At 41.7% G+C, this 24,637-nt stretch overlaps 1 protein-coding gene across 4 annotated transcripts in view; it reads left to right on the top strand.

The window, feature by feature from the left end:
* The window catches only part of rptor (regulatory associated protein of MTOR, complex 1), a 206,474-nt gene that overhangs the window by 72,398 nt on the left and 109,439 nt on the right, over window positions 1-24,637 (top strand). For all 4 annotated transcript variants that reach the window (XM_044028052.1, XM_044028054.1, XM_044028053.1 and 1 more), the window contains exon 7: window positions 11,836-12,011. In XM_044028052.1, coding sequence (XP_043883987.1) covers window positions 11,836-12,011 — 176 coding nt within the window. The remainder of the gene's footprint in view (window positions 1-11,835; window positions 12,012-24,637) is intronic.

Below are 24,637 nucleotides of genomic sequence, written 5' to 3' on the forward strand. Positions count from 1 at the left end.
AGCAAATATAAATAAAGTCTGTAGACCCTTACCTTATACTCACCTTAATCTTAACCCTAATTTTAACCTTAAAACCAAGTCATTTTAAGGTGTGATGGAACATGAGGACCGGCCAAATTGGCCTCACTTTCACAAAATGCCCTCAATTCCCGCGTTTTATAAGGTTTTGTTTATTTTTGTTCCTCATAAAGATGTACAGTGTATACAAGGGGGCACACACACACACACAGTGACTGTCACGCTTTGTGCTGCAGTAGCATAGGAATAAGAATAAGAGGTCGCTGCCTGGAAAACACAAACAGTCTGTTGGTATTTGTGAGTTATTCGTGACAAAGAGGCTGATTTGTAACATGCAAATACTAAAAACAGCACATACACATACACACACAAACACAAACACATGCATCTCTGCAGTATTTATGAAGGTGATGTAAGTGTTGGCAGAGAGTGGAATCATGATTCTCAGCTTGAATTTATCTCAAGCTGATACAACCAGTGGTGCCCACACACACACACACACACACACACATGCAGAGAGAGGGAGAGAGGCTACACCCATACTCCCATATATTCTCCCCATATGACATTGAAAACTGGATCATCTTCTCTGTGTTTGTTTAAATAGTTCGAGAAGAACCTCTGCTCACGAGTAGCCGTGTCACAATCTCGACCTGCGAAAGCCCCCAAAGGCATTGTAGCCGTTGTAGCGCGACTACGCGATAGCTCCGCCCCTCAAACCTGAACTTACAGTAACCATGGCAACTGCTGATTTGGAACTTGAATATTCCGTGGAAGTGTTTTGCGTTTGCGTGTAAAGTATAGTCATGAGCGCGTAGCAGAGCACAGGACGTCTCCACGTGCATCATCAGTTACGTAGACGTAACTACGGCAACAACTCCGTCAACACAGACGACTCCTTCCTGAAAAATTCACCTCGCGCTAATAAAGCCATAACTACAGCTACAGACGTGTTTGCAGCCTCAGACCTGTGACCTTCTTAATGCTATTGGAGGTCAGTGCAGATTGAGTGACCTTAAAGGGCCACTACCCAAAAAATATTCAGTTTTTTTAACTCAGTTCCAGAGATAAATGTGTTATTCAACCCTCTGACAGTGGATCTGAGATACGTGTCTCATTTCCACCACAACACAGGAAGTTGGGATTGATCAAAATAAATAAAACTGGCAAAATGTCGACTTCCTTCAAAGGAAATAAAAGCCCTACACTGCTGTAGTGTTTCTGTCAACTTTTATGAGGAACATATCTGGGAAATAGAATAGAATGTAATAGAATGTGAATTAAACAAACACTGATTTTAAGTTTGTTCTTCATTTGACCAAGTGGGGAAAAACTAGGTGAAACCGCCCTTTAACAACAGAGCTCCACGACTCTCTATGACTTCTCTTCTTCTTATGCTTAGTTTACAACTGACATGATCCCAGACTTAACTAGACAAGTCAAAGAATGGCAGAAGACATCGATAATCGAATCGTGACCGTAAAATCGGGGAGTTTGGTTAGTTATCGTACAGCGAACCCTTGTTTTTTTCTATGCCAAACACAAGGGTGGCGTTTTGAGAGTTCAGTGGATTTACCTCGACTCGTGTCTGTGTGGAAAGCCTCTTATGGGATCTGAAACACTGGATGACCAGGATTTATGCATCTTTAAAATGGAGTAGAGGAATGTTACCACACACACAGAGAGAGAGAGAGGGAACTCCCAGACCAAGTCTTCTGAGTATTTCCTCCTCTTTCCTCCCCTGGCTGTGGCATGTAATGTGAATTTCTAATAAGACGACACTGTCATTCATCTCAATTATTAACAGAGAAGTTTCAGCAAAGACTGTATTAGCTGGGAAATGACAGAGAAGAGATGGAGAAGAAGAGAGTTGTGCACAGAAGAAGTCTGTGTTGACCTGTTCATGTGAAGGTGAAGGCAGTGGACATACTGAACTCGACACTCAGACTCCAGGTCCCGACACAGCTGCTCCTTCACTGATCACGTCAGGACTGTTTTGACTGGGCTGGTTCCTGCTCTATGGAAACTGACATATTCATTGTTGTTAATCCATAAACTAGTCCTGGACTCTTGGGTTTATTCTTGTATTTTAATCTCCTGAAGGCACAAATCAACAAACCTCTGTTTGTTTACTTTTTTACCTTTTCATGAACAGATATACATCTGATTCAGGACTGTGTACTGAAGTGACACAAGTCTGACTTGAAAATCATTGATGATCAGATTTCTGTGTCCACAATGCGCTATGAAAACAGGAAGAAATCTGTGAGTCACTTCAGTCTGTGGTAATGTGAACTAAGCTGTAGAGTGGGTGATTCACCCTTTGTGAGGAGCTGTGGTTGGATCTTTGGCTCTCACTTTTCTTCATGAAGTGTCCCTGGGAAGCACAATGAACATTACGGCTTTAGCATTACAATATGAATGGGAAGCACATGTCTATAAATAGAGGCACTGTATGAATGGGTGAATGTGACTTGTCTTCTTTGAAAAGCACTGTAGATGTATTACATTAACCATCTAATTGCGTTTAAAGTACATAATGGAACTGGTTGGATACTGACTTAAAAATTCACACTTAGCCACATAAAGATGATCGATTGTGAACTTGTAGTTTAGCGTTCAGAGAGTTTCTGGACAAATTCATTCAAGGTTTTGTTTTGTTTTTTGGGGGGTTAGGCATTTCATTATAATAATACTTTAATAAAGCTTTTTAGACATGTTACTGAAACCATACAGCATTGTTAAACATTCTACTTGCCAGTAAGTAAGCTATAGTGTTTGTTGTGTATTACATTGTTTTTACTTAACCCTCAGGCTTGACTTTAATTTACTACTCTTTTAAGTCATTAGAGGACAAAAATGTCCATAACGAAGCCTAAGGATTAAACAAAGTTATGTGTTGTGTGTGTGTAAAATTTATTTTTTACTGGCTCCAAATGTCAGTTTTCAGTCTCAATAACTAGTAATAACTTGTATCAATATTGACTAATATCATGACTCAGCTGGCAGTATTTAGTCATGTGATGTATGTAGCATTTTGTTATTTAAGTGCAATTCTGGTCCAAATTTAGCTTCAAACCCTGGAGGTGAAGTTTTATAAGACGTTACCAAAAGCATACTGGGGGCCAATATTAAGGACGATTATAGGTATGGGTATTTTATTTTAATAATCACCAATTTTATGTTTAGCTGTTTATGCAGAATACCTTCCTGCCAAGATGGTCTCTAAAGTGTCTAAACAAGACTTTTCTACAGCATTTTGTCGTTATTAAGTTCCAACTTCAGCCTCAAGTCTTAGCCGTTGTCACTGTAAGGTGAAATATTCTGTAACGGACAAGTACAATATGTACACTTTGGTAGCAGGGCAGAGTGAGCGCTCTGAGGGCATTAGCTGAATGATTGCACAGAGGTGCATGCTTCGGGGGGTTTGACTGCCGCGTTTCAGCAGGGAAATAAAAGGAGGCGGAGGCCCTTCGGTTATAAAGGCAGGAGACGCTACATCACATCCATAGGCAGTTTCACTTTTCCACCTGAGTGCTCACCCACGCGTACAGGAAGTGTTTAATGGGGAAGGGTAATGGAAGATCACGGTGGAGGTGTTGACTTTCAGAGATTTGTTGAATCATTCAGGAGATGATGCAGATGGGGAGTCCCCCCCACACACACACACACACACACACACACAAATCCCCCTTTTCTTAACACTTGACATGTACGTCATGGGTGGTGGTTTCGTTCCCAGGAACACACACACACACAAAGGCCTGTCAGCCATTTTCAAACTCACACTTGTGAGCACGACAGGCTCGATGTCATCGCGGCGAGTGTGTGATGTGATGTAGAGAAGCAGGGGTGCAGATGAAGAAAAGAGCATGAAAGGAAGCAGACAAAGGAGCTGAAGATATCGCATGAGAGGAGGAGGAGGAGGAGGAGGTGTTTTATCACTCCTCCACAGCCGCGTGTCAACCTCCTCCCTCACTCCATTCATTCAGTCAGTCACTCATTCACAATCTGTGTGTGTGCGCGTCTGTCTGAGTGCTTCCTTTTAAATATCTCATCACTTCCTGTCTGCACTCATGGCCACTGCATTAGCACTGGAGAGGAAATGTATGTATGTGTATGTGCTGTTGCATTACACTGTTTAAAGTAAAAGTAGTAAATTAGAGTCAATTTAACTCTTTATTTTTAACTTTCAGTCTTGTGTTTGTCCCTCCAATCTTTGATGGCTTAAAACCAACACTGGCAGCGTTACGTTTTTCCTGCCAACATGGTGGAGTCACGTGATGTTTGGAGCTCTGTTGTCGATCACACGTAAAACACATTTTAACTCAACATTTTTACTTTTAAAATGTAAATATGCTGCATGTAAAGATGGGTTTATTGATCATTATTTTACTGAAACCATACGGCACCTTTAGTTTCATATTGCTTAAAGTTCTACTAGCCAATCTGTTTTCAGTAAGTTTGTCTGTTTTTACGTCACTTTAATTTACTTCCCTCTTAAAACATTAGGGGACATAAATGTCCGCGATGAAGCCGGAGGGTTTTGAGCTCTAAACAAGACTTTTCTACAGCATTTTGTTAGAAAAAACATACTGGGGGCCAATATTAAGCGCTTTGCTGATTATTGGTATGAGCGTTTTATTTCAATAATCACCCATTTTTAAAATGTAAATACTTTGCATGTTGCACGTAAAGATGGGTTCCTTGATTATTATGTCTGTCAAAAACTGGCCTTGCTACTGCTTCTCTCTCTCCTGACCTGGATACGTCTGAAATCCCTCGCTCCTTGCACAATTAGTCTCATAAAGCAGTATCGCTTAAGAAAAATAAATAAATAAATAAATAAATAAACAAAAAAAAAGCAGCAGCAGTTAAACAGCTTCCTGATTATCCCCAGTGGAAAGGAGAGAAAAGCAAGCTGCCACAATTTTCATGATAATTTGTGAGATTACAATATGCTAATGTGATAATTATAACGACTGCTTTGGCATTAATCAGCTGCTGCTGCTGCTGCTGCTGCTGGTGGTGCTGGCAATCCTCTCGCATTTACCGTCAGAATTACTGCCGCGTTGTTTGCCCACAGTTCCTTCGGGAGGTGGTGTTTGTCAGGTCGACACCACAAGGAGGTTTTTCTTTTTCTTTTTCTTTTTTTTTTTTTACAAACACGCCGCTTTATTTCTGTCTCTGCGAGAGAGTCGGCACTTTTTTCCCCCTCTTCGGAAAACGAGAAAAACGAGGTTATGAACCGCCGTCGGTGAGGATCTGGCACGCGTCCACGTGCACAGCCACGACCGGGCTCCCGCTCGCACCTGCGAGATTTTTCAAAGAGAGATGAAACATGCATGATGATAGGGAATAGAAACACATGTACACTCGCACAGAGAACCCCCCTCCTATTAATTAAGAAGACTCCTCAGTATTTTTAATATCATGGTTTATTCATGCGTGTGTGCAGAGCCCCTTATAGAGCAGCAGAACTGTAAATACATCATGTCTCACACTGAGATCTGAGACTCTGCTGCTGCTGCTTCACCTCCGCCACTTATTATAGAGTCAACTAACGAGTTATTGGACGAGCACGAGTGTGAAGGCCGTGCTGTATATACAGGCGCAAGGAGACATTACATAAATCCACAGAGCCTCCCACTCCCACTCCACACGGACCTTTTTCTTTTTTTTGATGAGCTGAACTGGATTGAACACACACACTGAATCAGGTCGTGGCAGTTTTATGAATAAACCACTTTCTGTTGCTTCGTTCTTCCCGCCTTGTGTTTCTGTTCTCCATGGGTTCCCACGGGTCCTTGACATCCTTGAAAGTTTTTCAATATTGCCCTAAATAGACATAGTGTCATTGAAAGTGCTTGAATTTTGTCCCCCTTGTTTATTGCGACGCCACCTACTGTGTTGTTCATGTACGTAGACTAGGCCTACGCAGGACACATGTCTAGCGGTGTTTCTCTCCGCCGTTGACGTGAGATTCTTTGCAGAACAACAATGAGCGAGTAAAGTTAAGCAAAGAGAGAGTAAATGACAACGTTCCAAGATCTCTGTCTCACTTTGACCAAGATCCCAAGGACAATCGCTTGTCCAGATGCTGCAAATCAATAAAAGTGCTCTTACAAGTTGTCCTCCTGTCTTGAGCTGTGTCAGCATATTCGGTCCTTGAATTTGAGGGAATTGGTTCTTGAAAAGTCCTTGAATTTGATGTCAACCAAGGCCTGGCAACCCTTGCATTTCCTTTACATCATTCTCAGGCTTTCTCGAGGTATTGATAATGAATTTATTACTAAATCCACAAGCTTTCCTTTGTGATGTGGAGCAAAGACACCAGAAAATATTGACTTTTAAGAAGCTGAAAAATCTGGCAGCTCGTTTTAATGATGTACGAATAATGAATAGTTTAATAATTGGTTAATAATTGATTGCCACTCAAGATCATTTGTTTTATTGTTTTCCCGTCTTGTGCTCTAATTAACAACAGAGGGTTCTCAGCGATCGCCTCAGGTCACATGGTGTTGTCAGGTGCTGACTCTGCAGCAGCTTCACTCGTGTGGCTCTACTCTATCACTGCCGTGTTTGTGTCTCTACAGTGCAGCTAAAGTTCCCCTGTACTTAATTTCTTCACGTTTTATGTTTACATATCGTTACGTAATTGTGCAAATATTGATTCCCAGGTGCCGGAGAGTTCGTGGAGTCCTCACTCAACTCGACTCCTCCTGCTCAGACTACGAGTCTGTAGTTTTAGTTCTCGAAGCAGCTTTTTATCGTAGCTGCTAACCGTCTCAGGGATTGTACTGCTACAAAAACCTGATTTATGGTCAAATAATTGAGGTTTGATATCGATTTTAATTGTATTTTTTTAACATACTGGCTAGGCGTGGGAATCGCACGTTACCTCACGATACGATACGCAACACAAATAATATCGCGATGCAAAAAGCACGTTTGTTGACACGTTTTCTGCACACGTCATTTGGATCCTTGGTTTCTCAGTCGATTCAATTGCGTACAGAGGCATTTTCATCTATGACCGTCGGTCACTTCTCTTGAAAGTGGGAAATGTGTCGTGATGCGATACGCGACACATGGACCACGATACCAATAATATCACGATACAACGTTTCTGTGACAATCAATATGTCGCGGGAAAACCGTACAGTGAAACATCACGATATTATGTCCAACTGAAGAAAACAAAACGTTACCGTGAAAAGTTAATAGGAAGGAAGATAGAGAACAAAGCACGTGAAGTCTTTGTCTTATAACGTGGACGGAGCGTCTCTTAATGTAGCTTTCTCCACCATTATCCCGCTGTAAAGTTTCCCCTCATTCAGTCAAGCGGCGCCACCGTGAGGAGACATGAAGTAGTGACGCACGTCGCAAGTGAAATATACTTAATTTAGAGCACCTTAATTAAATAATTGTTAAAATATCGACATTTGCCCTGGAGGAAGGTGATGATACAGTATATCGATGATATATCACCAAATTGATGTTTTCACCCACCCCTAATATTGGCACCTCCTGAATTCACTTTTATTTGTCCGATACGATATAATAATCTCGACTACCAATGTGATATCTGTCCTATACAGTCACTTAAACTATAAATCTGTTAACAATACATTGAGCATGTAGTCATTTCAAGCACATTGTCTCACAAAGACATCATTTTTGCATTTTGTGCTCCTGTGAGGATGTGAAGGTGTCCTGCATTGGATTTGACATTGTTTTCTCTTTACGGTGTCTAAATCCAGTGATTTTCTCAGCTCAACAAAAACAATACAGCAAAATTCAACAATGTCAAAGATCAATATCTAAGAAATGTTTCCTGTTGAAAAGGCAAAAGCACTTTAGTCTGTGAAACAGGACACGTCCGATTGGAGGACGTGTCATCAAAAATCTCTTCACAAACAAAGACTCCTGGTTTTTCAGTTGATGCTGTTGCGTTATCGAAAATGATTGGGCAGAAAAAAAAACCCCCCACTGAAGGCAAGTGAAGTGAGCACACAGATTCACACTTACTTAAAATAGAGGCTTAAGTTTTGCATGAAAGAAGCAATAAAAATAATAATGATCATAATAATCTCCCTTTAATTTCTCACTGAGTTTTTAGGCCGGGCAGCAGAATGAAAGAAACGGGCCATAACAGTCGGCGATGATAAAGTAAAGTCTTGGATCACTGCCGGCATTAAAGCCCAAAGCTCATTAAAGTCTGTTTAGTGAAAAGACAAACCACAGTGAACTCCCTGCAAACAAATCAGCAGTACAACAACACGATAAGCACATAAATAGTCACAAGCTCCAAATATAATTAAAGTCCCACATCAAAATCAAAGCCCTCTCCCGTTCGTCATGTTTGTCGGTATTGACTGATCCGTCCGCGGGTGCCGAGCGGCCGCAGTAAAACCTGCTCTCAGAACCGAGCGGACGACAGGTTTGTTTAGGACGGCAAGCAGGAGGGATCAATAAACTATCACATTATCATGACGTTATCACAATGTATGCGTCGGTTGCAGTGTTTCTACCTGGAAGTACTAAAGTGGTAAAGCTGGGGAAAAAAGGGACTCAAATATTCCATAAGCAGCCAAATTTTTCTGCAACAGGACAAAAAAAACAAAGATAAAACACTTTAATGGCTCGTCTCATGCTGCACAGAACAAAGCCAAGAGTTGAACTTGAGATTTTAATATGGTAAACACAATTTAGTCGCTTATGAAGATCATAAAAGAGCAGCTCTGCGATGGTTGACGTTCAGGTGTCTGTCTGTCATCTTCTCTTTCTTTGGCTTCTCCGCCGCAGCGGATCATCTGCCTCCATCGTGCGTCTATCTATCGCATAACCCTCCAACGGTTTGCTCGACAGCCTTCAAACTTGGCAGGTGACTCCCTAAGGGCACCAGTGTGCGCAGTGCCGACTTTGACTTAGTTTGCATAAGAAATGCAAGAGATGTTCCGTTCGTTTTGTGCAGTTAGCGACAACCTAAGCCTAACAACGTTAGCAGTAAATGGTTGTTTGCTCCTCCATGTCGAGAGGAGCCAGCTGAGGTGGTCCGGGCATCCGGTTAGGATTCTTCCTGGTCAGGGAGGGGTCCTGGTCATGCCCTTCCCGGGAGTAGACCTCGGGGGCCGACCCAGGACACGCTGGAGGGATTATATCTCTTTGCTGGCGTGGGAACCCCTTGGGATCCTCCCGGAGGAGCTGGCAGACGTGGCCTGGGGAGAGGGGTGAGGTCTGGACTTCCTTGCTAAGGCTAGTGCCCCCGCAACCCAGACCCGGATCTGCGGAAGAGGATGTCAACATTGTTTGGTCCTCGTCAGACTTTTTAAACCTCCCCCAAAACTGTCAAACATAAGTCGCAGCTTGTCATTTTGGTACAACTTTGTCTTTGTCGTCCTGTTCTACTGTTTCAGTTTCGGAAGCTACCCAACACCTACTGTCAGTGAAGCCCTTAGCATGAGTTTGGGTGGTGCAGCAGTTAGAAGTGTCCTCCCTTGAACAGTGCAGCAGTGTTTGAATTTCACTTTGTTTTTCATTCAGAAACAAATGTCCTTCCTGGATCACCTGTCTGATCCTTCTGATTTGTGAACAGACACGAAAGTCACAGACATGGAGGAGGAAAGCGAGACGGAGGAGGTCTTACAGTATATGAAATATTCATATCATAAAAGTTAAGTCAAGTCCACTTTTAAAAACAACCAAAGTGCTTTACAGAGTTAAAGGCACATAAAAAAACACAAAAGTAAAATAGTTTAAATAATAAAATGCTACAAATTTAGGTCGGTAAAAGAATAAAAAAGTTTTTTTTCAGTATGAACCAGTCTACCACCCCGCACTATGCGCTAGTATGGTTTAATGGCTGTGAGCTCACTCTGGGAGAAATGCATGAGTGTCTGGTCCCCGGGAAATCTGTCACTGAAATTTCACAAGTGATGAAACAAAGTGGAGACTCTTCTCTGTCGGGAAGTTTGTGGTTTGGGAGACTGAGTGAGTGACGGGGAGACGCCAGATGTGATGAGATGAACACAAACAGGCTTGTGTAGGTGGTAACGTGGTGCTAATTAGCGATGGCTCGGTGCCACTTCTTCTCGCCTGATGCCGGTGTCACAACCTCGAGGATCTCCCCACACGCCGCAGTCTGACAGAGTTGTCTTTGTGTCTTTTCAAACGACCGAGCTGTTAACAGCACATTTGTGCTGATGCATTTACCACCTAGTCATAATAATAATAATAATAACAAGCAGCCATTTCAAAAACATAATGTTCCAACTGTGTAACAATATTCTGCTCCTATAGAAGGAGGAGTAAACAGCGACCACATTTTCACAGAAGTTTTTTTGCGTGGCAACCGAAACATCAAGATTTTGACTCGCCACAGTATTGGATGTTTTGCAGAGATTTCTTTATTTTTTTGAGGATTCCACTCGCATGTGCTGTGCTCGACTATCTGTTTTCCGTTAAATGGGAACACAATTTACAAAAATGACATCATGTTCTGTTGAAGAAGAGCTGAGACTCACGGTCAAAGTCATTAACTGTGAGGAAGTAGAAACTGAACAGTTCTTTTAACAAGCAGTGGAGTCGCCCCCCCCGGTGGCTGTTGTGTATATTCGCTCTTCCTTATCAACTTCACTGAGCAAAGACTCCGTAAGACTATTTCCCAGACATCTGATCCACTGATTTTGACCAATAGTGTACCACAAATCCCAAACTCAAACTTGCATTAAATATTCTTACTTTTAAGGAGTAAAGGACAAATATTTCATCCTTTTAACCTCTGTCGTCGTTCATCTTTATTCTCCTGTGTATTTTCACCGCATATCTTTTGGTATCCGATGCAAATGATTTCGATATTTGCTCTGATTCTTCCGTTCGTGTCATTTCCATCACATCACGTTACATTACACGCTTCTGTCCTCACGCACCAATGATAGTTAAATGGATAAAAACACAGTAAAAGCAACCAAATCCGTGGTATTTCATGAACCTAACGGGCACAAAAATAGACCCCAGGCTCAGCGGCAGGTAAGTTAGATAGAATCTAACGTCAAGGCTGTAGCGTGACGCTGTTGAACGGTTGTGATGACAATGAACGACAACACAACAGACAACAATGGAGTACATACAGCAGCTTTTGTGAATTGGAGCCGTTTCTCATTATAACAAGATCGTTTTTGTGCCTCGATGTCCATCAGTATAATTTCATCCACAGCTGAAGGATGAACCCAGAGACCCTAAGCCTTTTATTTTTAACTGTATAAACTGTTTTAATGCACAGTTAGCTCGTACCTCTACAGTCAAGCTACGATTCGCATTCAATAAACCTCACAAATAACACACATTCACACAAACCATGATGTTCAAAATCACATCCCAGAATCTCCCAGACATGCAGTTGTTATAAAGGGTTTTTGGCTGTTTTGTAGTGGAGCCTCCCATCACTCACCTGCTCAGATTCAGTCTCTATCTGCAGTGAACCTCGTCCCCGTGGTGCTGCTGTTAATCCTGACTTAATAATAACAAGACGTCAAAACGGCGTTGAAGAAACAACTGACAATCAGCTCATTGTCTCCACCCTTATCGCACCGTACTGTTGTTATGGTTTCCCAAAGGGGCGGGTGTCACAAATGAAAAAGTAGGAACTTTCTTTTGGTCTTATTCCTTATAGAAATGCAAAACAATTGTGCCAAACTGAACCAATCCACTTCGTGGAAACACGCTTTAAATTGCGATTTCTCTCTAAAAACGTATTCATTTTCAAGCCTCACTAATGAACATTAAACAAACGCCGTCTGTGTTGTGTCCCCTCAGGTGGCGGCCATCAATCCGAGCCACCCCCTGGCCCAGATGCCGCTGCCCCCCTCCATGAAGAACTGCATCCAGCTGGCAGCCTGCGAGGCCAGCGAGCTGCTGCCCATGAACCCCGACCTCCCCGCCGACCTCTTCACCTCCTGCCTCACCACGCCCATCAAGATCGCTCTCCGATGGTAACGTTGGCAACTTTCTCTCTCGCTTTGTTCCCCGTCTGCCGCAGCTTCTGTGGCGGGTTTCTAACGACACATTAAAAAAAGCCCTCAGATTGCTGTTGCACCTGCCGCAGTCAGAATATGTTTCCAAATTCACTTTGACGTGATGCGGAGGTTGAAGTTCTTGTCACGCGGCTGACAATGTTTTTCCGTTAATGAAGCCAACCAGGCTTTAAACGGCAGGAGGAAACTTTAGATTTCTGCGCAGGGTTCTGCTTTTCAGAGAAACAGAAAGAGTTCAAGGAAGTTCTCTCTCGTCGTGATCTGCTCAGTCTCGATGTCGCTTTGAAATCCTCTGGATGGAAAAACCCTGCTTTGACATTTTCATAAGAAGAACTTTGTTCAAGGATGTTAATAATGCGCTGGTTTAATTCAAAGGTTTCAATAATAACATTGAGGCTGAATTGAGTCTGTTTTATTATGTAACTTTTTAACTTTTTGTTTGTCTAAAATGATTGGAACGGACATTTTCCCTGTTACTGAGAGGAACCCATGAGGGCCATTAATTCACAAAGCCTGTTAGCGGCGGGGTCGGATCTTTGTGTTCACGCTCCCGAGGATGAGAGCAAACATTATTCTGAGCTCTGAGCTTATTCTCTGCTCAATATTCGGCCGTGATGAGAAATATTCAGCCATGATATGAAATGTAAACCACAGCGGAGGAGAGACGCTGATCCCTGCAGAGCAAAAACCTGAGGAATATTCAAGCAACAGTGACTTCAGACTACTTTATCTTTATGTCGCGTTGCAGAATTATATCACGTCTTGTTCGACACAAACACGCGCGTCATAAAATACAAGATCACGCAGAGAGCACAGACCTCCACGCTGGATCCGTACAAAGCTTTACGCGCTTATAGCTCTCGCCCTCTTACATCTGTAATCTGGATCAAATGCAGATGAAACTAAGTCCCTGATCCTGCTATAAGTGATCTTTTCTGACGTCATCAGTGGGTTCTTACGGAAGCATAGAACTGTCAGAGGAGAGAAGAATTGGAGCCGTTTCTCATTATAACAAGATCGTTTTTGTGCCTCGAAGTCCATCAGTATAATTTCATCCACAGCTGAAGGATGAACCCAGAGACCCTAAGCCTTTTATTGTATAAACTGTTTTAATGCACAGTTAGCTCGTACCTCTACAATCAAGCTACGATTCGCATTCAATACACCTCACAAGTACACACACATTCACACAAACCATGATGTTCAAAATCACATCCCAGAATCTCCCAGACATGCAGATATAAAGTGTTGTTTTGTGATATTCAGTGATTGTAGCGGAGCCTCCCATCACTCACCTGCTCAGATTCAGTCTCTATCTGCAGTGAACCTCGTCCCCGTGGTGCTGCTGTTAATCCTGACTTACCTGCGCTGCTCTTTGCATTTTAATGACTGATTTGAATTCACTTTGCACACATTAAAAAGTCACAGGCTGATTTCACAAAAATGTTCATCTAAAAAAAAAAAAAAAGAGGAGGAGGATAACTTTTTTTTCTTCTTCTTCTTGAAAGCGCGTTAGCGAGGATGACAGCCCGCCTTCGTAAGGTGTCCGGCGGCGAGCGCAGTGTTTCTCCTCTGCCATAAACGCTGAAGGGTTTCGTTTATCTTCCTCCGCTCTAAATCCACAGCCCGCTGTGACCTTCACCATAATGAGGTCTCAGTGTTTTTGCTATTAATATTGATATTTCACACCATCATTCCATTTTGGAGAGCAAGTTAGGAAAAAAACCAACCTGCTGGATAATATAGACCTAGCGCTAACACCCTCTATCTTCTCAGTGAGGACTCAGTTTAGTTTATTTTCTCTTCAAGTATAATTAAACCACATTTTTCAGGTGTAAACCAGTAATGTTATTTGGTGATTTAGGTGAAATTATACGTTTAATCAGTGTATCTACTGCCCTCTCTGGTCAAACACAAGCTACTGCATTCAAACTTTGCCATTGTCAGGGTTTCTTAGCCAGCACACACTTTCATCAACCTCTTGTCCAATCAGTGTGAGGCTTGTTGTCTCAGACTCCTCCTCCTTTTAAATAAATGCTTGACCACACCCCCTGCACTGCTCCTCCCTCCCTCGGCTCTCCACCCACTTCTTGGCATTTTTCTAAATCAGACATTGGGTGGATTTTGCTCAGAAGAGAATGTTTAGTTTCCCTTAAATGAGTTTAAACATGTTGATTGGTTGTTTGTTTGGTTGGTTGGTTGGTTGGTAGGTAGGTAGGTAATGAACTTGAAGGAATGCATTCCCATTTATATGAACGTGTTAAGCTAATTAAATATGAATGTTAGAGGTCAGCACCAAAGCTTTAAAGAGAAAACATGGACTAGGAAACAATCTTTAAATGTGTGGAACGTCTGTCTGTTAATCACATAACTGTCCAACAGTTCACTTCATAGTCCTCAACCTTGGCACGCATGTCGCTAAGGACACCAGTGTGTGCTCTGCTGACTTTGACGTTGTTTGTATAAGAAATGCAAGAGATATCGGTAAAATTGTGAAAGTTTCTATTCAATATACACGGAAAAAACCCACAGAAATACATAGAAAAAACAAGCACATATTGAACGGGTACTACACGTAATGATGAAATTAGTCCTGATTGCTCAACAGAGAAGCAAAAATAAGGTTTATTGTTATTCATAATTATTCATAGTAAACGCAGTGTTCTGTTTTCCATCGAAACACCAACAGCCACAACAATAAAACAGATGTTTTTTGTTAGTTTTGTCCTAAAAATCTCTTTGAGTTAGATGTGTATTAGCATTTATTACCAAGTATGAAACATTCTGTAGAAATGAACTTCTATTTTTACACAGTATTCTTATGCACATAAGGTGTTATAATGCAGTGGATGGACTATGTGTGCAGTAAAGTTTGGCTGCAACTCTTTATCTGTTATTATATCTTAGTGTTGATTACTTCTCGATCGATTACTTATTTGGTCCAGAAAATGTTGATCAGTGTTTCCCAAAGAATTCTAGTGATTTCTCTGTTATATGGAGCAAAGAAAATACCAGAAAATATTCACATTGAAGAAACTGCATTATAAAAAAAACAGGCAATAACAAAAAAAGACACGATCACATGTGTTATTAATGTTAACGGCAAGTAAAGCGAGGGGTTGCGGCCTTTCAGAAAGCTCTGCAGGGAAAGACTTCTCCTTGAATCAGTCCACCCTTTAATACGTGACATCACTGAAACATGAGTTCTGTTTTCCACTTGTTCTCCAGTCCCAGGACTTGACACTCGTGACTCGCCCGCTCGTAGCTCCGCTCCTGACTCTCGAGGTTCTCGCGTTCCCGTGGAGGGGCATCAGTGATTCTTCAGGTGCAGTCGAGTGCAGCCGCCGCTCGGCGTCCTCCTCCTTCTCCTCCTTCTGTCAGGTTCGGTCGAGAATAACAATTTGACTGGGGAAGAATCCCAGTGCGCAGAAATCTCCCTGCTGGAATGAACACGGCAGATGTGACCTGCGTCTCCATCAGGCTGCACTCTGCAGACGACATGGAAGACGACACGCCTCCGTCTGTGTTTAGTTATTTGCTGACGGGCCTGTTTGCTTATTATTTTCTAAATGAAGACGCCGCGCCTCACTGTGCTGGGTTTAATTTCACGCAGAGTGCGAGACGAGCATGGAGAAGTTAGGAGTGGAGTGTGGCGGGGTTAGAGAGCGGGTGGGTGGGTGTTTGGAGAGATTCCCTGGTGTGCAGGCTTACCTTGGCTTTAAACCTTTAATTAGATGCACTGAGGGATGGGTGATGGGGTTTACAGAGGGTGAAAGAGGAATGGGTGGAGTGCATATGTACCTTTCATTGCTCAGCTGAGCAGAAAATCATTACTGACGGAGTGCCATCTTCAAGGGATTTCCCCCCCCCCAACTGCTGCTGCTGCTGGAGGGAGGACAGGAAGTGAGCGTCTTTAAGTAGAGACACAGGAAACACGGGTGATATCAGGGGATCAAGCTGTGTGTCACGTTGCATGTATCTCATCATCATACAGTTCCAGCACGACTCGGTTTGGTATCGTTTTCCATTACTGCAGCACGTCCTCAACGTGTGACTTGTAAAGCAGTCGTTTCGGGTGAAACTGAATCATTAGAATCGGCTCATTTAAAAAGATTTGTTCACAGAATGGTTCAGTACTTCCTGCTGGAGCGGAGACACAGTCACTGAACAGAAATACCACTGAACGTGGGTGTGATTCGTTCTCAGCAGTGCTCCAGACTCCTCTGTTAAATATTGACAATTTAGACATTTTCTTTGCTAAATGTTGGAGATTAACGTTAATTTTTTCAGGGATTTTTAAAAGCTTTGATTTTTCTGTCGGACGTCGCTCATGACTCTTTAGTGACGACACTCTCTGACCAATCAGTGGGATTTGGAATTATAAGTAGATTTTGGAACTATAAGGAGATTTTGGAACTTTAAGTACATTTTTGAGATATAAGTAGATGTTTGAATTAGAAGTAGAATTTGGAATTATAAGTAGATTTTGGAATTATAAGTAGATTTTGGAACTATAAGTAGAATTTGGAAATATAAGTAGAATTTGGAATTATAAGTAGAATGTGGAACTATAAGGTTATTTTGGAATTATAAGTATATTTTGGAACTATAAGTAGAATTTGGAAATATAAGTAGAATTTGGAATTATAAGTAGAATGTGGAACTATAAGGTTATTTTGGAATTATAAGTATATTTTGGAACTATAAGTAGATTTTGGAATTATAAGTTGATTTTGGAAACATAAGTAGAATTTTGTAAGTACATTTTGGAATTATAAGTAGATTTTGGAAATATAAGTAGATTTTGGAATTATAAATAGATTTTGAAAATATAAGTAGATTTTGAAAATATAAGTAGATTTTGGAAATATAAGTAGATTTTGGAATTATAAATAGATTTTGAAAATATAAGTAGATTTTGAAAATATAAGTAGATTTTGGAAATATAAGTAGATTTTGGACTTTAAGTAGATTTTGGAACTATAAGGAGATTTTGGAACTTTAAGTACATTTTGGAGATATAAGTAGATGTTTGAATTATAAGTAGATTTAGGAAATATAAGCAGAATTGGAATTATAAGTAGAATGTGGAACTATAAGGATATTTTGGAATTATAGATAGATTTTGGATCTATAACTAGGATTTTTATGTCTTTTTTAACTGATCTACAGTTCAGCATTGTTTGCTTTGATTCTTGTGTCGGACGTCGCGCTCATGGCTTCCAGTGATGACCAATCAGTGGCTGGCAGTCTGTCGGCGTCACATTTTGTATTATAATAAGCAGATATGGAAAAAACAAACTTATTACACTAAGTTTTTTTATATCATTTGATAGCGATATATAGCACGACATAAATTGCATCAATATTTCTGTCGAGCTTAAAGGTTCCCCTTTTACTCTGAAGTGAAATGTCAAGATAGTGAAAAGGTTATTTTGGTTTAAATATTATTGTTTCTTTTTGCACACGCTGAACATGACATCTGTAGCACGTTCTGCAAATGAACGTAGATAAAACAGGTATATAGTGAATGAAACCTTGATTCTTACAGGTTCAAAGCACTCGTTTCTCCCATTGTCATTGGCTGTTTGGGTTGTCAGTCAAAAGATGGATGAAATTAGTCTCTTTTCATTAATTTAGTTGTTATAGATGTATTTAATCACTTTGAATGAGCGTCTATGCCTTTTATTTTTTTATTCTGTTAAATTAAATTGAAACATCAATAAGAATCGGAGTCAATCTAGCAGAGCAGCGCCACCAGGAAGTTGCTTAATGTTGTACCAACATTTACACAATCTTCTACTCAGGATGGATAAATCAGTTTTTTTTTCACTCTTTTAGCGAGAGAAAAATCTGATTTCTGCTCAGCACCGTGGGAGTGCACCACCAAACCAGAGTGCCACGGGCTGAAGGAAATGAAGCGAAACCCTCTTACGTTCGAGAAACGGAAAATATTTAAAGACCCTCGTCTCAGAACAAATTAGAAAGTGGGCACCCTTCTAATTTGTTTCCGAGCCAAGGGTCGTCAGCGTTCACCACCGAGGCAAAGTGTGATTTATGAATTTTGGCTCCTCAAATGAAACTGATTTGATTTCTTCTTTTTTTTAAGAGTCTAATTTAACCGCTCGAGAAGAACAGAAAGATTATCTTTGCACGTCACCTCTGTGGTTCATCCCTTCACTGACGGTAAATCCGCGTGTTGAAGCTTCTGTGCTTCCAATACTGCACCGACACCAGCAGCTCTGCACATGCACACCAGGCCCCAGGGGGCGCCGCGCTCGCCTGCATTCATAGGTATAATCGTGCGTGTTCTGATACAGTAGCAGTGACGTACGTGCGTACGTGTGTGGTAATGCTGACGATCACATGTTCACATTAGTATCTCTCTCATACATGGTGCATAATCATTGACTTAATGTATGTGAAATGTACACACACACACACACAGTCTTCTCATTACCAGCTTCTATAGTTAGCATGAAGATAATTAAGCCCTTATTCACAGCCTTAATACACATTTTCTTGGTATAATGAATTCCCTTAGCCCTAACTATTACAACTCTAAGCCCTAACCCTTAACTTAAACATAATAATAATCTTAAAATTTGCTTGCGTAGGGTTATCCCTAACGTTCAGATTTCAGCCCAAACCTCAACCAGTTCCTCAGAAACAAGGTTCTGCCTCAACGGGACCAGGTTTTGGTCTCCATGAGGACTACTGGTTCTGAAAAGGTCAGTGTTTATGCCACAAAAAGAGATAGTACACACACTCTACACCCATCTAACCTAAACCTCTAAACCGTTGAACAGCTCCTTTATGGTTTGACAAAAACATAAAAACCAGGTTAAAATGTCCTCACTTCCTTTTGTTTATCTACATTTTTTTGGTTCTCAATACACACACACAAACTGTTTTTCTCTAATTGTATGTAAATGATGTTAAAAATGTTGACACGCCCACCTGGGTTTTTTTCTCTGGATGTTTCTGTGATGAACCACAGAGAGAAACTCGTGTTATATAACACTGCGCACGCCTGAGCTGAGTAAAGCCTGCCCAGATCTCTGTGGATTTGAAGAGAGCTGCACGTTCACCTCAGAAAAACCCTCTTCACACAGTCCGTGCAGTTCAATCGTCACTCTACGTTTTCTGAATGATGATTCAAGGGAAAAAAAAGGAGGCCTTGTTCACCCTGTGAGGATTAAAGGTCAAACTTTGATGATATGCTAAATGCAACTGAATCTGCAGTGTGTGTGTTTTAGATATGAAGAAATGACAGTTATAGTGGTATAGTTTGGTTTTGGAGGCAGAAGTTAGATCAGGTGGCTGAAGGTGCAAGAGGCAACAGATCAGAGCGACATCTGCTGATGAACGGCTGTCACAGAGTCAAAGGAACGACGACAGTCATTTTACTCATATTTATTTGTTTTGTGGACCGTGATTTAAGGCTTGATAGTTTACAGTTAGGCCCTGCAGTTGGAGTCTCGTGGCGCTTCGAGTTCCAGCACGGCTCGACTCTACTCTGTTTGGTGTCGTTTGCCATTACCTCATCGTTCCTCCCCAAAGTGGGCGGAGTCACCATTGCACGGCTGCGTGAAACTGAAGTGACGCAAACACAAACGAGCGACTTGTAAAGCAGTTACAGCAGTTCAGTTTCCCTCTAACTGAATCATTAGAATCAGTTGATTAAAGGTGACATCGAGTGCTTGTATCACACATATATGTTAGTTATGGAGGTCTACTTACACATATTAACTTGTTTTCATGGTTAAAAACCTCCTAATCGCTGCAAACGAGCCGATCAAAATATCTCCTGACGCTCTCGTCAGCCGCGCTGTTTCAGACCAAAACCACACCCCCAGAACGTGGACTGTGTTGTGATTGGCCAGCCAACGAGAGCTTTCCCACTGTCCTGTGATTGGCCAGGTACCTGGAAGTGACGTAATAGATAGGTCAGCTCTCAGATACACAGCTCCCCCTCTGGCACGGTGGATGCTCTGCATCTCAGCAGCTACAACGAGAGTAGTTCTTCTTCTGTGGTTGAATGTACGCAACCGGATGTGCCAGGCACGAGTCGCTACGGTGGTGAGAGGAGTGGTGAGGATTTCTGATGACGACATCAAATTAAGGAAGTGCCGATCTGCTTCGCAGAGCCCAGGAAAACAAAACATTATTTTCTCAGCAGTGGCTGAACTGTTTGTTCTGAAACTTTAGGGTTTCATAAACGAGGTAATGACGCAGATACACACACTCAAACGCAGCGTTAATTGGAGCTTCCGGTCTATGTCGCCTTTAATTAAAAAAGATTTGTTCACAGAATCATTCAGTCCTTCCTGCGTGACCGGAGCTGAACGGAAATACCACTGAACGTCAGCTTTTAGCAGTGCTATCGCTAAATACACCAGACTCTTCTGTAAATACTCTGTAAATACTCACTCTCTGACCAATCAGTGGCCACTTGGAACCTCGCCAGAGCAGCTGCTAACGAAAGTACCAGGTTGTGCCGAGTTGTGCTGAAACTGTGTCGTGGAAAAGAGTCATTAGTTTCTGTTTAAGGCTGAGAAATCTTTGAAGTAGAACTAGACTGATTACATGGTCGGGCCAATTCATTAGGCCCATATTTGCCATTTTTTGATCATCAGCATTGGCTGATTATTATTTATTCAACAGCCGAGTCTTACCGATGACACATTTTTGTTCTCTGAAACGTGTTAAATGTCACAACAGCTTAATATTCAGTTCAGACATTTATTTATTGTGGGCAATAAAATGTAGTTTGGAAAGACAGACCATTAGTGTTGTTCAATAACTGTTTTCTGTCTTATTATTGTTATATTAAATAGTTATATTTTATCAGATGGAGGAGAAAAGGAAATTGGCTTCAATTACTGGCCCTAGGCCACAGATCAGCCTCTGTTTTTAACTTCCGTTTTATACAGTCGGGTGAATAATAGTCTGATGGATGGTTGTGAGTATAAAAACCTGGTTTAGGTGGCATTTACTTGTGCTCTCACTTTTAGCCTGTTTCTGTTTCTGTTTACAAAATCCCAAAAACCACCAAAACAAAGCCGACACGGCTGTGAAATAGAAGCTAGCCTGAGCCTCTTCTAACTCTGGAGAAGATGAACCATCGTGGCAGGGAGACCATTCCTGCGATGAAAGTGTGTTACTGCGAGTGTAGTAAAATATTGAGGCAGGCATTTGTTATGTCCTTAACAGGGACTTAAAGGCCAGACGGTGGAGGAGATGCTCTCTGAACAGACAGAGGTGGAGAATAATCAGGGACTCGAGAGTCGAGTACTGTCAGAGGATCTGGATCAGGTTAATTTGGCCTGTGATCTCTCATCGCTGTTCTGTGCTCTCGTCTCCTCTCGTGTGGCCGTTGTGGCTTCACTATCCAATAATAATAGCTCTGCGCTTAACACTGCTGTGACCGTAGTTAGCTGCCTACGGAGCTCCGGTAGCACACGGACATCACACGACCGAAGCAACACCCACAGGAATTCTTTCCAAATGCTTAAATGTAAAGGTTATGGAGATTTTTGATTATCAGGTGAGATGAGCAAAGGTAGCAAAGGTTAGCACACTTGCTTTTGCAGCAAGAAGACCCGAGTTTGAGTCCCGGTTGGAACAAGAACCTTTCTGCATGGAGTTTGCATGTTCTTCCCGTGTCTGCGTGGGTTTTCTCCGGGTTCCTCCCACAGTCCAAAAACATGCAATATGGGAATTAGCTAAATTGGACACTCTAAATTGGCCGTAGGTGCGAGTGGGCCCTCTGAAGGATAAATCGGTAGAAAATGGATGGATGAAGGTGAGATGAGCAATGATGGAACCTTAATGGAGTCAGTGATGAGTTCAGTTGAAATATTTTATTGTAGACAGCTCAGATCCAAGGAGAACAAGGAGAACACCTGACCTCTGAACAGCAAAGGCATCATCGCAGATTGTGGCGAGCAGCGTGCCAGGTCTGCCAGGTCGCGCAGTCGGCGTGTGAAGTATAAACCCCCCTCACCAAGCAGGAAAACCTTTTCGACAACAGAAGAAGTAGTCGCCAAGGATAGTCGTCCAAGACCTGGCAACCCTCGAACCGACTGACACCCTGACTCCCCTGCCCAACAGGCCTTTCAGGCTGTGAGCCGCCCAAACCAGACGTGTCTGAGGGAGCCTTAGCATTATTCTCTTCTTCTTCATTGGTAGGAATGCGTAGGTGAAGTGGGATACGACAGTAACCTGTATACCACAGACATTAGTAAGCTTTGAGATAGTGTCTTAGGTCCAGATGGCAAAGTCCGGCATCATTTCTGTGCAACTTGGATTCATCGTCCGGTCGTCAGCATGGTCTTCAACCATAGAACTCAATATTTTTGAGTTCATCACACCTTAAAATCGCCTTAGAGTCGGAACGAGGGACATCAGTAAATGACACCAAACCACCTTTCGCCAATCCCCAATATAACCATTTATTTTGACGATAAAGAGTTTTTTTTTGTGTGTTTTTAAAATTTTAATTATTAAATATGTATTTATATATGTATATATGTATATGTATCTATATATATATGTCTGTATGTGTATATGTATATGTATGTGTGTGTTTATATGTATCTATATATACATATATATATATATATATATATATATATATATATATATATATATATATATATATACACATATATATATATACACATATACAATAAGGTCAAAACTGCTCTCCTAACAGAAGCAGAAAAGTCAACACCATACTTCATCGTTATTTTCTTTCTAAGCACCACAGAGCATCAACATTTTTGTCAGCGATGATTTAATCATAGGAGAAGTGTTGGAGATTTAGTGGCCGTGACTTTTCAAAGTTGAGAAATAAACCTGTCGTCGCCGTCAGGTGGGAAAACAAACAACAGAGTTGTTTTCGGGAATTACAGCAAAATCTACAGTCGACTTCTTAACACTCCCCATAATATATACAGTATATATTCCTTAAAACAGTTCAGTTTAGTATGTAAATTAAAGTTCCCATGAGCCACAGGACACACACAAATATTTAACCTAAATAACGATGGCAGTGATTTCCGTACAAGTAAAACTTGAACGTTTGAACCCAAAAATGCTTTTCAGGTTTGTTTAATTTAATTTAGATTATATTCTTTTGATTATAAGAATGTGTGAATGTGAGGGGGTCAAGGCAACCACGGTTTTACTTTAACTTGGTCCACAGATAAAAGAAGAAAAGCCTCATTTAAACCAGCTGACTTCTTCTCACGGCCCACCTGCAGTACACTCACGGTTCACCAGGGGGCAGGGGAGCTTCTTTTTTTTTCTTTGAATACAAAACATTATTTATACCGTAGATTAAAATGAAAACATAGATTGCAATAAAAGGGAAATATAGTGCTTTAGTTTTCAGTTTGGGAAACGGTTAGTTTGTGTTTCTGCTTTGAATTTGCCGGCATTGAGATGAAATTTGGTTCACAAAGTCAGAATATAAACTCTGTTTTATACCTTACTTTTCTGCCAGATCTGCTCCAGGTTTGACCTCTGAATGAAGCCGTAACTTTGCTCCGTCTCTACTGAACCAGAAACGTGTTAAAAATTCACAAATTAAAATGTAGCCGTGTATCGGAAATGACATATACTGTATGAATTCCTCAGCATGGATTTCCATTTTCACCGAGCCGTGCCTCCAGGCAAGGTCAGATGTCCATGTATGTTCAGGAAGTGTTTGGTAATTAGCATAATGTTCCCGCCGGTAGCTGGAGCGCCGCTCTCAGACGTTCATTTGATATGAAGCAACGATTTCATGCTGATCAGACAGAAATCTTCAAATGCAACTCTTTTTTTCTTTAATAATCGGAGCGAGCACGTTCACCGTGATGTGTCGAGATTTGAGATCTTGCTCTTGCAGCAGTGATTTCACGTCGATATTCTACAGTAGTTCAGCGACAGAGCAGATTGGATTTGAGATCTCAGTCGCCCCTCTATTACATAACTGATTGAGACAGTGACTCGGGACAGAAAGGCTGATTGAAGGAGTAATGAGCTGTAGATAGTGGGAGCCATTCCGCTCCTCCTCTTCCTCCTCCTCACGCTGGTATTCCCCTCACACAAGATCCACTTCATTTCTCTCCTAAGAGTTTTAATATGTACAAACTCACTTCTGCCTTCTACTTTCCGCGCCCACACACTCATACTCTCTTATTCACCAGTCCAATTACAGTTCGGCCACCTCGCCCTCTGTTGGTAATAATCATTTCCTCTTCATCGCTGGCCTCCAGCCCTCTGATGCTCCTGTATCTGTCCTCGCTTCATCGCAGGGACACTCGGTTCACCCAAAGTCTGGCGGCCACTTGTTGCCGCAGCAACAAAAGCTTCCTTTCAGAACAATCTAGTGAGTTTATGTATATATCTATTCCTATTCTCATTCATCTTCTACCTCTTTATCCTCTGAGGGTCTCAGGGGTCGCCGGTGCCAGTCCCAGCTGACATAGGGCGAAGTCGGGGTACACCCTGGACAGGTCGTCAGTCCATCTCACACAGTGTCCAATTTGCCTAATCTGCACTCTTTCTTCCATCCATCCATCCATCATCTA

This window comes from Solea senegalensis, linkage group LG6, assembly GCF_019176455.1.
Source record: "Solea senegalensis isolate Sse05_10M linkage group LG6, IFAPA_SoseM_1, whole genome shotgun sequence".
Lineage (NCBI taxonomy): Eukaryota > Metazoa > Chordata > Actinopteri > Pleuronectiformes > Soleidae > Solea > Solea senegalensis.